This window comes from Palaemon carinicauda, chromosome 42, assembly GCF_036898095.1.
Source record: "Palaemon carinicauda isolate YSFRI2023 chromosome 42, ASM3689809v2, whole genome shotgun sequence".
NCBI classification, from domain to species: Eukaryota; Metazoa; Arthropoda; class Malacostraca; order Decapoda; family Palaemonidae; genus Palaemon; species Palaemon carinicauda.
Window position 1 is genome coordinate 28,724,795 of NC_090766.1, and position 15,000 is coordinate 28,739,794.

The 15,000-nt window shown below is 40.5% G+C and overlaps 1 protein-coding gene across 2 annotated transcripts in view; it reads left to right on the forward strand.

The window, feature by feature from the left end:
* Positions 1-15,000, forward strand: part of LOC137633321 (carbohydrate sulfotransferase 11-like) — a 47,990-nt gene that overhangs the window by 7,787 nt on the left and 25,203 nt on the right. For both annotated transcript variants that reach the window (XM_068365561.1, XM_068365562.1), the window contains exon 2: positions 6,204-6,307. In XM_068365561.1, coding sequence (XP_068221662.1) covers positions 6,204-6,307 — 104 coding nt within the window. The remainder of the gene's footprint in view (positions 1-6,203; positions 6,308-15,000) is intronic.

Below are 15,000 nucleotides of genomic sequence, written 5' to 3' on the forward strand. Positions count from 1 at the left end.
ATTTTTAAAGAAGGAGAAAATATGCAATATTATAAGAGAATTTGTAAGGAGAAAGAACAGAAAAAACGGTTGTTGAGACCGGCAAAATTATATAATTTTCCAGCCTATATAAAAAAACGAAAACTAAAAGGGAAAGGGAGGTTAGAGTGAGGCGAATAGAAGCAGCAGAGAATTCCAAAACGTAGGCAGAAGACTCAGATTCTGTCGTGGGTTTTTTACTGTAAAAAATCAACAAATGTTCTGCCTGTCATTTTCTCATTTTGCGATATTTTTAACTTCCATTTATTTACTATCGTACACATAGCTGATAAACTAGTTCTAGGCTATATCTAAACGGTTTATGGTCACAAAAAATGCAGGCAAGAGAGAGAGAGAGAGAGAGAGAGAGAGAGAGAGAGAGAGAGAGAGAGAGAGAGAGAGAGAGAGAGGTAAACATACAATGCATCTATTATTATTTATTTGTCTCATATATATTCTCACAAATCTTTCTCGTTCTTAACATCAAAATCCTGTCAGCTTACCTCCTCAATAGCTTGTCAAAAGTATAAATTGTAGCAACAAAACTGATGTGGGAATCCTCACCCCCCCCCCCCCTTGGTTAGGGGTGTGTGGGTACTTTGTCCAAACGTGACATACTATGAATTCCATATATATAACAGCGGCACGAATACCCCACACCAAGTGAATTCTTCACAGAAACATGAAAGACAATGTTTTGTCTGACTGTATAAAACTTATTATTATTATTTTCATTGTTGTTATTATTATTATTATTATTATTATTATTATTATTATTATTATTATTATTATTATTATTATTATTATTGTTATTATTATTATCTCTCTATCACAGTCTTTCGACTGGGTGGTATTTATAGAGTAGAGTTCCGGGTTACATCCTGCCTCCTTAGGAGTCCATCGCTTTTCTTATTATGTGCGCCGTTCCAAGGATCATACTCTTCTGCATGAGTCCTGGAGCTACTTCAGCCTCTAGTTTTTCTAGATTCCTTTTCAGGGATCTTGGGATCGTGGCTAGAGCTCCTATGATTATGGGTACAATTTCCACTGGCATATCCCATATCCTTCTTATTTCTATTTTCAGGTCTTGATACTTATCCATTTTTCCCTCCCTTTCTCTTCAACTCTGGAGTCCCATGGTACTGCGACATCAATGAGTGATACTTTCTTCTTGATTTTGTCAATCAACGTCACGTCAGGTCTATTTGCGCTTATCACCCTATGTGTTCTGATACCATAGTCCCAGAGGATCTTTGCCTGATCGTTTTCTATCACTCTCTCAGGTTGGTGCTCGTACCACTTATTGCTGCAAGGTACCTGACGTTTCTTGCACAGGTTCCAGTGGAGAGCTTTTGCCACTGAATCATGCCTCTTTTTGTACTGGTTCTGTGCAAGTGCCGGACATTCGCTTGCTATGTGGTTTATGGTTTCATTTTTCGTATTGCAATACCAACAAATGGGAGAGATGTTCTTTCCGTCCATCGTTCATTGAACATATCTGGTTCTTAAGGTCTAATATTGTGCCACTGTTATCATTACTTCAGTTTCCTTCTTTAACTCTCCTCTCATTAGCCATTGCCACGCGTCATTGCTGGCTAGTTCTTTAGTCTGTCTCCTGTATTTTCCGTGCATTGGTTTGTTGTGCCAGTCCTCTATTCTATTTGTCAGTCTCCTGTCTGTATATTTCTGGGTCTTCATCAACTTGTATCAGTCCTTCTTCTCATGCCCTCTTGAGTCACTTGTCTTCACTGGTTTTCGATTATTGCGCCAGTACTCTATTCTCGATGTTGACACAGTCCTCTCCACTTAGTAGTCGTCTCCCACCTTCCTTTTGTGTTATGCATAGCCTGTGCGTATCTGCTCTTGGGTGTAGTGCTTTGTGTAATGTCATATGTTTTCTAGTTTTCTGGTTTATGTTGTGGAGTTCTGCCTTCGTCCATTCGACTATTCCTGCGCTGTATTTGATTACTAGCACTACCCATGTGTTTATGGCTTTTATCCTATTTACAGCGTTGAGTTTTGACATGAGTATCACCTTGAGTCTCTATGTATATTATTCCCTGATCATGTCCTTCATCTCTTGATGTTTTATATCCCCTCCTTCCATTATTCCCAGGTATTTGTATCCCATCTTATCTATGTGTTTGATGTTTCTCCCATCTGGTAGCTTTATCCCTTCAGTCCCTGTTACGTTGCCCTTTTGTATATTGACTAAGGCACAGTTTTCTATTCTAAACTCCTTCCTGATGTCCCCAGATACAATCCTATTTCCTTGATATTCTTGCTATACAGCTTGATGTCGTCCATAAATATCAGATGGTTAATTCTGTTGCCTCTTTTCTTTAGTTGGTACCCAGCATCCATCTTCTGCAGTACTTTTGTCATAGGAATCATGGCTACTACGAAGTGTAGTGAGGACAGTGAGTCACCCTGGAAGATCCCTCACCTAATATTAACCTCTGATAGTCTTATTTCAGAACTTATAAATACTGTATTCCAGTTGCGCATTGTATTTTTGAGGAGGCTCGTGGTGTAGGGCCTTTAAGTTTTTGACCCAGTATCTATGGACTTCATTGGGACCTGGGGCTTTCCAGTTGGGCAATTCTTTTAGTTGGTGTCTAACTGTGTCTGTCGTGATCTCTGTGAATCTTTGCTTCATTCTCCCTGTTTCTTCTTCCTTGACTTCCTGGAGCCATGTTGCATATTTGTTGTGTGATACCGGATTGTTCCATGTGTTTTCTCAGAGTTTCTTACTTGGTTTGGCTTCAGGAATTTCTTGGTGGTTGTCTTCCCGTCTTAGCTGGCTATATAATCTTTTCTAGTTGGTTCCGAATAGTTTGTTCTGTTGTTATCCCTTATTCTTGTTAATGTACCGTTGGATCTTATGTACTTTGGCCTTAAGCCTCTGTTTTTCATCTTCTACTGTGTTGTTTAATCCACTCTCTTTTATTTCGTATTTCTCGTTGAGTTCCTCCCTTGTTTTCTTGCTTCTTGGCCTTCTTTTTTTTTTTTTTTTTTGCCATCTCTTTCAGTTTACTCAAGTCAGATATCATCCCCATGATTTGCTTTACTAGGCGCCTTTTCCATGGAGGTTGCTGTTTTGGTTTCTATTATGTTTGTTGTGTTTGTGGTGTTGATGTTTGTATCCCCATAAGTTCTGCTACTAATCTTGCTCCTACATATGCCAAGTTATTCGTTTCTGTGATATTGGTGGTTTGTATTATTCCCATTATTTTATTGATCTCACTTGTTTTCTCCCTTAATTTCTTGGTATTGTAGGCTTTCATGGAGGGAATCTTTGTATCTGGCTCCACCCATTGTCTAATCTTTTCTACCAATTCTGTCCTCTCTGTTACTTCGTTGGTGTTTCTTTGTGTGTCGTTGTTTGATACCTCATCATCCCTGTCATCTTCTGTTGCATTGTTTCTCAGTTTGTCTTCTTGTTATTCATTGTCGTGTGTCACTTCCCTTTCCAGTTCCTCTCTTTCCATTGGGGAGAGCCAGATCTTTTTTCTCTATGTTCCCTACTTGGTCTGCCAGCCTCTGCTCTGTATAGGGTGTGTTATTCCTTTCATTCCAGATGTTGACCAACCTTCTTCTATATCCTCTCTCCGACGGGTTGCTTCTGATGTAGCATCTCCATATTTCCGAAGCTCCTTTATTGCCAGAGGTTCCATTTACGTCGTTGTTGTTTAATTCTTTATTTCTTTCCATCATTGCTGAGTTTTGCTATTTAACCCATAGCTGGACCTTACCCCATCAGATATAGGTACTCATTTACAGCTGTAGTAGACTGAGGAAATTATGATAAAGATCCTTTCACAAGGGATCAGCGCCGAGAAGAGCTGTCACCCATACAACGACTGACCAGCCCCAATGTTGCTTATTATTATTATTATTATATTATTATTATTATTATTATTATTATTATTATTATTATTATTATTATCATTATTATTATTATTATTATTATTATTATTATTATTATTATTATTTTTATTATTATTAGCTAAGCTACAACCCTAGTAGGAAAAACCGAATGCTATAAGCCCAAGGTCTCCAACAAGGAAAAATATCCCAGTGTAGAAAGGAAATCAAGAAATAAATAAACTATGAGAGTAGTATTGAATAATCAATATAAAATATTCTATGAACAATAACAACATTAAAACTATAAAGAAAGACTTATGTTAGCTTCTTCAGCATAAAACATTCGCTCCATGTTTATATTTTTGAAGTTCCACCGATTCAAGTTACTGATTAGGAAGATCATTTTAGAATCTGGTCATAGTTGGAATAAAACTTCTAGAACTTCTAGAATACTATGTAGTATTGAGTCTTATGATGGAGAAGGCATCACTGTTAGATTTAATTGCATACCTAGTATTACATACAGGATGGGACTGGCTGGGAAGATCTGAATGCAAAGGATGGTCAGAGTTATGAGAAATTTTATGTAACATATATAAAGAACTAACTTAACAACGGTGGGAGAGATTGATATCTATATCATGAATAAGAAATTTAATAGACCGTAAGTTCTTGACCAACAAATTAAGATAAGATTCAGCAGCTAAATAGCAGACCAGAGAGCAATGAAAGGTGAAATGAAAGAATTAAAACGCTTCTTCTAAATAAATTGACCACTAAAAATCTCAAAGGACCTTCTCAATTGGCTACTTTTTGTGCAATTAAATAAGAATGACATGATGTGTTTCTCAAAAGTAAATTTCCTATCAATAATCATACCTAAAATTCTAAGTGTTGTATAGAGTTAAAGAAACTTTTTCAATGGCGAAATCTTGATGTTGAGGGGCCATTGTGCTCGATTTACTTACAATCATACATTGAGTACTGTTAGGAGTCAATGGCATGCCCAATAATTTTCACAATGCACTAATTTTATTTAGATTTCTATTAAGAGATTCAGAAACCTTAGATCTACATTTTGGAGATGGAATTTAAAGCAAAGACAGTAGCATCATCTGCATATGTAATGAGCTTGTTTTCTATGCTAAACCAGATACCATGTGTGTATGATATGAAAAGTAATGGGCAAAAAACACCACCCTCATGATCACCAGATATCATATTCATATACTAAGTATGGTAGCCATCAACAACTACTCTTTGCAATCTATTATGTTAAAAAAGGATTCACTTACTCCCAACTGTTTGCATTTGAAAACGAGGGTCTCAGGTTTAACACAGTTAATAGCAGCACTAAAATCAAGGTCAATCATACAAACTTCCTGACCACAACAATCAAGGGATTTCTTTACAGCATTGAAGATTGTAAGAAGGACATCACATGCTCCAAGGCCTTTATGAAAACCAAATTGCAAACTATGGAAAAGATGATTACTTTCAGCATACCTAGTTAGACATTTTACCTAAAGACGTTCAAAAGCTTTAGATAACAGGAGCTATGGAAATTGGGTGGTAAGCAGCTGGACTAGAGTTACCACAATAACTTTTACATAATGCAGTAACATTACCAATTGTCTAACAAGTGTAAAAAGGACCTCCTCTAGCTAATTTGCAGAAAATATTAGATAACATAGGAGCTAGGAATTAGGCAGTTTTTATAAAAAAAAAAAAAAATACCATAGGAAAAAGCCATTTGGATCTACCCATCCATAAGCATCAAGATCGAGATAGTTCAGCCTCAGGAAAGCAGGAATGAGGAAGATCGAGTTTCTCATTACTTTGCTTACTGTCAAATATATCAGCCAAAAGAATTGCCTTTTCTTTTGGAGAGTGGGTGACAGAGCCATCTGGCTCAAGTAAAGGAGGAACTGTTAAGTTTGCACCACAAAGTACTGATTTAAAGATAGACCACCAAGTGTATTCCGGGCTTGTACCAGAAAGGATTTCTTTTATGGTTAAATTGTATTCCTTTTCAGGCATAAACTCTTTCAATTAAAGCTCTTAGCTGAATATAGTTATTCCAAGTCAAAACTGATCTGTTACCCTCCAAAGATGATAGGCCTTCTGCTCCTGCCAATAAGCACATCTACAATAATCATTGAACCAGGGTTTGTCTTTCACTTTGAATTTTGGAACACGAGACTGTATTCACTTATCAATTATCTTGACCAGATTCTTTTGAGTTATCCCTCTAACACAAATAAACACACACATTGTATTTGTAGACTTAATGTAGACTTAATGTCACATTTCAGGGAGGTGCTTCGACATGGAAAACTCACTTTTTAAAGATGAGCGGTTACGCAAAGTACATTGGCTCACCACATCAGTCATCTCTGAAAAAAAGAATAATTGCAGAGTAAGTCACTAAGATTGTTTTGCGTTAATAGGCTAAGGATTAGATTTGCAACATTCACCTTCCTGTGTCTATTTGCTCCTAATTCCTATAAATTTTCTTTCATTGAGAGGATGTAGGCTACTAATAAGCTGATTTTATCATCTTCCATAAATAGGAGTGGTTTACTTCAAATCTTCTCATAGTTTAAAAGAGGTATTTTTCTCCTTTTATAAATCGCTCTAGAAGAGTGAATCGTTCTTTGTATCTTCCCTAGTTCCACAGATAATACTTATGATCTTCCCTCACTTCGGGTGCAATGCTTCAAATCTCCCTTTCTTTAATGATCGGTACTCGTAAATTTCCATTACCCAACAATTAGGTTTAATGTAATACTTCTAATCTTATTATTTTTTCCTCTTCAGAGGCATCTATAGTCTTCCCAGATTCCAAAAGTTGGGCTTATAATCTTCATATGTTACAATGGCGTAATTTGTCTCCCAACGCTCCAGAGGCTATTTAGTTTTCCTAATATATTTCGTGAAAAATTTTACAGAATTACATTCTACTTATATTTTACCAATTGTATTTACGAATAAACTAAGATTTTTAGCAAAGTTCCGTTCAAATTTGATATATATATATATATATATATATATATATATATATATATATATATATATATATATATATATATATATATATATGTGTGTGTGTGTGTGTGTGTGTGTGTGTGTAAATATCACTCACGAATGGCATTTAATACCGAATTCTATCTTCGGAATATATATCCAATTGGAATTCATTTTATGGTAACAGCTTCTTGCCAGGTAGAGATTCGAACCCCCACCTGTTCGGCCGGAAACCATGCCTGCGAAGACTCTACCGACTGAGCCATCAAGAGAATTTCCGACCGAACAGGTGGGGGTTCGAATCTCTAACCGGCCAGAAGCTGTTACCATAAAATGAATTCTAAGTGGATATATACTCCCAAGATAGAATTCGGTATTAAATACCATTCGTTGGTGATATTTACATTGATTGAAATCACACGTGTTAGTGATATATATATATATATATATATATATATATATATATATATATATATACATATATATATATATATATATATATATATATATATATAAATTCATATATACATACATATATATATGTATATATATATATGTGTGTGTGTGTGTGTGTGTGTGTGTGTGTGTACTGTAAGGCGATTTGGTGAATATACCCAATAAAAGTATTTATCTATTATGTAATACTGTACTTACTGTACTTAGTTCTTTAGTTTATAAATGAATTTGTATTTAATGTTAAGTACTATTCGAGTCCTTGTGTATGTTACATTTAGTGTTTATGTGTCTAGTCCTTGACTCCTGATGTCGTTCACTCCGAGTTTTCTACTACAATCCTATGTCGTCGTAAGGCACTTCACTCCGAGCGCTGAAAACAAACACTCTACTCCTTATAGCTGTTACCACCCAGGCACTTGTGGGCTGAGGTGAACTCGACAGTGTCGGCATGTTAGCCGCTGTATTTCCACCCCATTCTCGTCTTAATTGACACTTCAGCAGATTGATAGTGCCTTTGTAAACATGTATTGAAGACTGTGGAATCCTCTGGAGGAATCTTCAACACTTCTGCCCGCTATATATATATATATATATATATATATATATATATATATATATATATATATATATATATATGTTATATACATATAATATATACCGGATTTTCAGCAAAGCGAAAAATCTGTTTTTGGGTGAGATAGCCATGTCGTCCTGATGGAAGGTTCCTATAAGTAGCTTCATAAGATATATTTGACTACAGTGATATTCCTAAAGAATTTACCTTTAGGTCTCCAGAATTCTAACTCCTGGCGCGAATATCCTTAAAATATCTCTTAAAAAATCAGGGGACGTATATCTTGATACGACACATAGCAATGTTCACCCTGAATAGCGTTTTGGCTTCGAGGGGGAAAGTGGCAAAATTTTGAATGGGAGCAGGTATCAAGGTTACCCTTCTCCCGTTACTTCTAGAGTATCCAGATGGCTCTGTACATCGCCGCCATGTTTTATTCCTTGTAGCGTTGAGCAAGGTGCTACAGATATAGTAGTTTTGGGAGAGATCCTGCCAAAGGCCTTTTCTATGAAAAGGAGGGCGGGTCCATCATGACGACATGGCTATCTCACCCAAAAAAAGATTTTTTGCTTCGCTCAAAATCCGTTTTTTGGGCTCTGTCCATGTCGTCCTGATGGAAGGTTGCCAGAGCATTATCTAGAAAGTACTGTATCTGTGGATTTTCCCAAATGTGCCTTAACCTCAGGACGATTATTCCTTGGTCATCCAGACCATAGAGACATATGACGTTACCGTTATACTTCATTACTTCTAATCATAAACCATGTTAGTGTTTTCTGACCCCTGCAGGGAAGAGTCATACTAGATTTAGGAAAGAGTCTCGAGGTTTGCATATACCATATGAACAAACATAGCATCAAAAGCATGCAGGTCTCGCTGCATGCATAGCCAGATAAAGTTTGTACTCGTAACAGAACAAATGTATTATTGATATTTCGTTCATATCTACATATGCATTTTATTAAGGTAGAATAATACTCCAGCATATCTTTATTGAGATGAAATTTGGGGCGAAATAAGACGCAAATACATATCAAGTATTTATTGGTAATAAATAACCAGCAATTCAACATACATAGCATAATGTTAACATAATGTTAATAAATGCAATAAGAAATATACATAGCAATCAGTACTAGAAATGTTTATTTCACCTGAGAGAGAAAAATAATTTTGTTAGAGCTACAAAACTGAATATTTATTAAATTTTCTAATATGCATTTCTGCAATTTTGATTCTCTTCAAACTGTGTAAGAACACACGGCACAAGTGTTATCTCTATGTTTCTTTTACCTTTAATAACTAGAACAGTCCATAGTGCCACCTTGGTGACACTTATCTTAAGGTATTGCACTGTGAGGTGTCAACACCTTCACCCGAAATTTGACAGTCCCAATCAATTCACTGTCCCTCGCAGCACTAGACGATATGTTTTAGGACACTACCTACCGCCACCACAAGTCGTTTCAACTCTTGTACTTGCTTCGCGTAGTGTTTAAAGAACACCCTGGATGACTTCCATCCAGTGTATGAGCGAAGTCGCTCAAAGTCCATGAATTGGAAGAAGTTTAATGACGAAGCAATTTTTCTTGGATCATGAGCTGCGGACGTACTGTCAGGATCCGCTCTGCGAATGAAATAGGTGATCTTTGCCCTTAGTTGTCTTAGGGATAGACTTGACACTTAGGTTTCTCCTTTAAAGAGCTGTCCTCCCCTGAAGTCTGAAATTCTACACTCTATTGGACACAGCAAGAGATTTTCCTTCAGAGGGCAAATTCTCCAGGGACCCCACCGTTTGGTGGGTAGCTCGTTCTTGGCGAGAAACGTTGGGTCAGGAAAGAGATTCAGTTCTCCCACTTCTGTGAACTGAATATGGCCCTCATCTCTGGAAAGGGCCACTATTTCACTAACTCTGGCCCCCGAGGCTAGAGCAAACAAGAATATAAATTTCTGGGTTAAGTCTTTCAGAGAGCAATCCTCATTGTTCACTGTTGAAGCAAAGTGTAGGACCTTATCCAAGGACCATGAAATGGGCTTCGTAGGGGCTGCAGGCGTAAGCCTAGCGCAGGCCTTAAGGATCTTGTTAAAGATTTCGTTTGCCAAGTTTACTTGGAAGGCGTATAGCAGAGGTCTAGTCAAGGCTGATTTACACGTCGTTATCGTGTTGGCTGCTAAACCTTGTTTATGAAGGTGAATAAAGAAGGATAAACAGAAGTCTGTTGAGATTTCTTTTGGTCCTTTTGCCTTGACGAAAGCAACCCACTTCCTCTAAGATGACTCATATCCTCTAGTAGACTTAGACTTATATTCTTCTAAGAAGTCTATACTGTCTCTTGAGATCCCAAACCTTTTCTTTGCTGCTAAGGAGAGAAAATCATGAGATGAAGGTTTTGGGTTTTCTATGATGAAGCGAAGACCGTCGACTTCTGTACTTGTTGAGTCAGTACTGGGTCCGGCAGAGGGACCAGCCTCAGCTTCAGTTCCAATACCAGAGGGAACCAATTGCTACTCGACCACTTGGGAGCCACTAGAGCTGCTGTTCCCTGAAAGGATCTCAGCTTTTTTAGGACCTTCATTAAGAGGTTGGTTGGAGGGAACAGGTAAATCCTGTTCCATTTATTCCAGTCGAGGAACATGGCGTCCATCGCTTCCACTAGAGGGTCCTCGTATGGGGCCACGTAACGAGGTAGTTTCTTGTTGTCGCTCGTCATGAAGAGGTCAATCTGCAGTCCTGGGATTTGACATAAAATGAAGGAGAATGATCCTGCGTCTAGGAACCATTCTGACTATCGGCGTGAGCCTGGATAGAGTGTCCACCATCACATTGCAGAACCCTTGAAGGTGAACTGCTGATAAATGCCATCTCTTCTTTTCCGCTAAGCAAAAGATGGTCAACATCACTTGGTTGATTTGGGGTGATCTCGATCCTTGACGATTCAAACATCTCACTATCACTTCGCTGTCTAAGATCAGTCTTATATGGACTGAATGTCGAGGAGACAGTTTCTTCAGCGTCAGGAAGACTGCCATGGCTTCCAAAACGTTGATGTGGAAGGTCTTGAATATGGAAGACCAAGTCCCTTGGGCTTTCTGTTGGTGAGAGTGACCTCCCCAACCTTCCTTTGATGCGTCCGTATGGATGATGACTGAAGGTAGAGGTGGTTGCAAGGGCACAGACCTCTTCAGGTTCTTGGCCTTCGACCATGGCTTGAGAGGTGATTGTAGTCGAGTCGGTATCGGTCTTCTAAGATCTCTTCGAGCGTTTGATGCGTATCTTCTCCAGACTCCCGATGCATCTTTCAGTTATGCTCTTAGCACTGGGTCTGTCACTGATGCAAACTGAAGAGAACCCAGTACTCTCTCCTGTTGGCGTCTTCATATCCTGTCAGATTTCAGTAGTCTCTTGACAGATCCCGCTATATCCCTCCTCTTCCCTGGGGGAATGGAGACACGGTGTGACTTTAAGTTCCAATGAATTCTCAGCCATTGAAACTCGTGAGCTGGAGATAACCGAGACTTCTTGACATTGATCTTGAATCCCAGATGTTCCAGGAATTGGATCACTTTCTTGAATGCTTGCATGCACTCCGTCTCGGATGCTGCCCACACCAGCCTGTCGTCCAGGTAGGCTACCACCTGGACACCTTCTAGGCGTAGTTGTTGAACGACTGCGTCTGAAAACTTTATAAAAATCCTTGGGGCTAGTTTAGTCCGATGGGCATGGCTCTGAGGACGTATTTCTTCTTCTGTAGCCTGAATCCTAGGTAGGAGGAGAGTGGGCGATTGATTGGAATATGCCAATAACCATCTGCCATGTCTCTCGAGACTGTGTACTCCCTTTTTTGGCAGCAGGGTCCTTATGTGTTGATGGGTTAACATCCTGAACTTGTTGTTTTCTATGAACTTGTTGAATGGCGACAAGTCCAGAATGACTCTGAGTTTGTCTGAGTCCTTCTTGGGAACACATAACAGCCTTCCTTGGAACTTGATGAACTTTGCCCTCCTTATCACCCTTTCACTCAAAAGTTCTAGGGTTTATTCTTCCAGGATGGGAATGGAATGTTGGAAGAATTGAGGAAATGATGGTGGAGCTTCCTCCAGCTGTATCCTAGTCCATTCTTGATTAGGCTGTGGCCCCAAGGATCGAAGATCCAGCGATCCTGAAATTGTTGGAGTCTTCCTCCTACTAGAAGCATCTCATTGCTTCGACTGACCGGAGGACTTGCCTCCTTGACCGCATCCTCCCTTAGCCCCTCTTCCTCTTGGAGGGTATCTAGAGGAGCCTCTTTATGACCCTCTACCTTTCGGACGAAAGGTAGTGGTCTGCCTCTCATACGCAGGTTGAAATGCTGGTAACTGGGCAACCAGCTGCTGAGGCACCATCTGATAAGTTGGTTGGGGTTGTTCCACCATCTGGGGCACCGCTGTCATGGGAACTGCGGGAAGTTGTTGCTTCTGCTGCTGTCTGACAGGGCGAGAGGGCAACCTAGGTCTCTTCATCTTCCTCTTTGGTTGGGGACCCTCATCCGGGGAAGACTTCCTCTTCGCCGACATGCCCCACTTCAGGAGAAGATTCCTATTCTCTGTGGCGGCCTTGTCGATTATTTCTTGACCACTTCGCTCGGGAAGAAGTCTTTCCCCCAGATATTAGAAGTTATCAAATTCCTAGGTTCTTGTTTCACTGCAGCCGAGGCAAACACAAACTCTCTACGTGCCCGTCTGGCTTTCACAAAACCATACAGGTCCTTGACCAGTGTAGCCAAATGTGATTTGGCAACGACCATGTACATATCTGGGGCTCTGTTGTCACTTTCTACTGCCTCCAAGGTAATCTGGAGGGACAGAGATGCGGAAAGTCACTCCTTTGTCTCTTGCTCCCTTCGCAAGAGAAACTCAGACATCTTAGGGAGGTTCTAACGGAACTGACGTCCAGCAATATCTGCCTCCAGCTTCCCAACTGAGAAGGTAAGGCGGATTCCCTTCCAGTCGTTCCCGTCCGTAGGCAGAGCTAGGGACAAGGGTCTACATTCCTCGAGTGTAGGGCAAGGCTTATCTGCGTCCACCGCCTTCATAACTACCATAAACCCTTTTGCCGTAAAGGGAAAGGCAAGTTTAGCAGGAGCAAGAAAAGAAGGGTGTGCCTTGCTAAGGGCTGGCACTTTCGAATTAGTGAAGCCCCTTTCTTTCAGGCTACTTGCCATCAGAGCCTGAGCTTTTTCATGGTCAAGCACTATGACCTCTTTTGGTTCTGTCCCCTCCTTGGAAACAGGTTCCGCCTTCAGGCGGACGAAGCAGTCTGGGTAAGACTTAAAGCTGGGCCAAAAGTCAACATCCTCTATAAGGACAGCCCCCAGCTTTTCTGAAATGAAGATCTTCCCATTAGTAATTGGCATGTACTCTGCCTGCCTCCAGGGATTCACCTCGGAGCAAGAAGGAAGATCTTTGACGTTGAGTCTCCTCTGAGACCCACAGCCACGTCGCGAGATGGTCCATCCTTCTCCTCAATTCAGCGGCCCTATCTTCGTTCTGCTTACCAAGACTTTCCATCATAGTCATGAGACTAGCCAAAGCTTTTCCCATGTCATCCGATGGAGGAGCAGAAGACTTAGAAGGTACAGGTTCTGCGGCCGGAACCGATGAAATGGACTCCGATTCGACGTCGTCCCCTTCAGTCTCGGGACCCAGGGCAGACTCCTCTTCTAGACCTTCCGCTAGAAGGTCTTTCTCGGTGTCCTCGGTCACCTCCGACATCCTTTCCTCTAGGTGGATGTCCTTCATCGCGTCAAAGACATCCGTATCTACAGATATCTGGACGCAAGGGATCTCAGGATGAGGCTGGGGTATAACAGCATCCACAGACGCCATAGGGAATAGACAAGCACGCATCCGTTCATTCGGAAGGTAAGGTCCCGTGGCATTCATCTGAAACCCACGAACCCATCTGCGCAGCTTACTCCGTGCTGCGTCCCTTGACTCCGCTGTCTTGGGGTCATCAAAAGCCTCAGTAACCAAGTCCTTGCACCCGTTGCAGTCATGTACTTAAGAGATCCCTTGGAGATGGGGCAAAGAGAGTGAGCTCTGCACTCTACAAGGCCACAGAAGTACTTGCACCTCACATTGCAAAAGACTCTCTGGTACTTGGGAAGAGAGGAAAACTAAATGAGTATGCAGTAGTTCATCTCACCTGATAAACTATATAAATATTATTATTAATATTTTTGCATATTTATTGCATATAGCTTAGGATAGATAAGCTAGAAAAGAATTAGGAAAGACACATACTTGTGTTTCTCGTCCAGCCAATTGTTGCGACCTCCCCCAAAATTAAAACCTAGAGTTTTCCTATTCAGGAGACCCAATGGAAAATTTATAACCTGTAAGGATAGATAAGTGTAACTTAACACTGGTTTTTCCAAAGATTTTAATAATGAGGGTAAATAGTAACTGATCATCTATCAGTATGTGGAAAGAAATCTTTTCTTTCCATATATAATTGGTCTCAACAATAGACTGTGCATGGATACACAGTGGTATGTTGGAAAATATACTATAATATATACTATAGTTTTCTGTCTGCAGTATGATCTATACTGCAAATATACAGGCTACTGTATAAGTATATACTGTAGTTTTAGCTGGCAAGTTGCCGGCTAGGCTAGCACCTGGCGGCACAGTCCAGCCGGAGCCTTGCTGGCTGGGGTAGTGTCGGCACACCAGTCCCGCCGGTGTCTTGCCAGCTGAAGTAGTGGCTGGCAGCATCAACCTGGCCGGCATCTGCCGGAAAGGTTAGTTCCGCCGGCTAGTGTCGGCGCACCGGTCCAGCCGGCATCTTCCCGGCTGGGGTAGTGGCCGGCACCTGCCGGCTAGGTTAGTACCCGGTGGCACTAGCCGATAGAGAGAGAGAAAGCAAGGAGTAAAGGGTACCTTATTAAATGTATAGTAACAGTAATAAGGGTGCAAGTACTCAGTCTTACTGCCTTCCTCCAGAATGAGGGTTCAAATGGAAAGGGAGAATGTATTCAGGGGTCTCCCACCGGTAGCCGACCCAGCCGGCA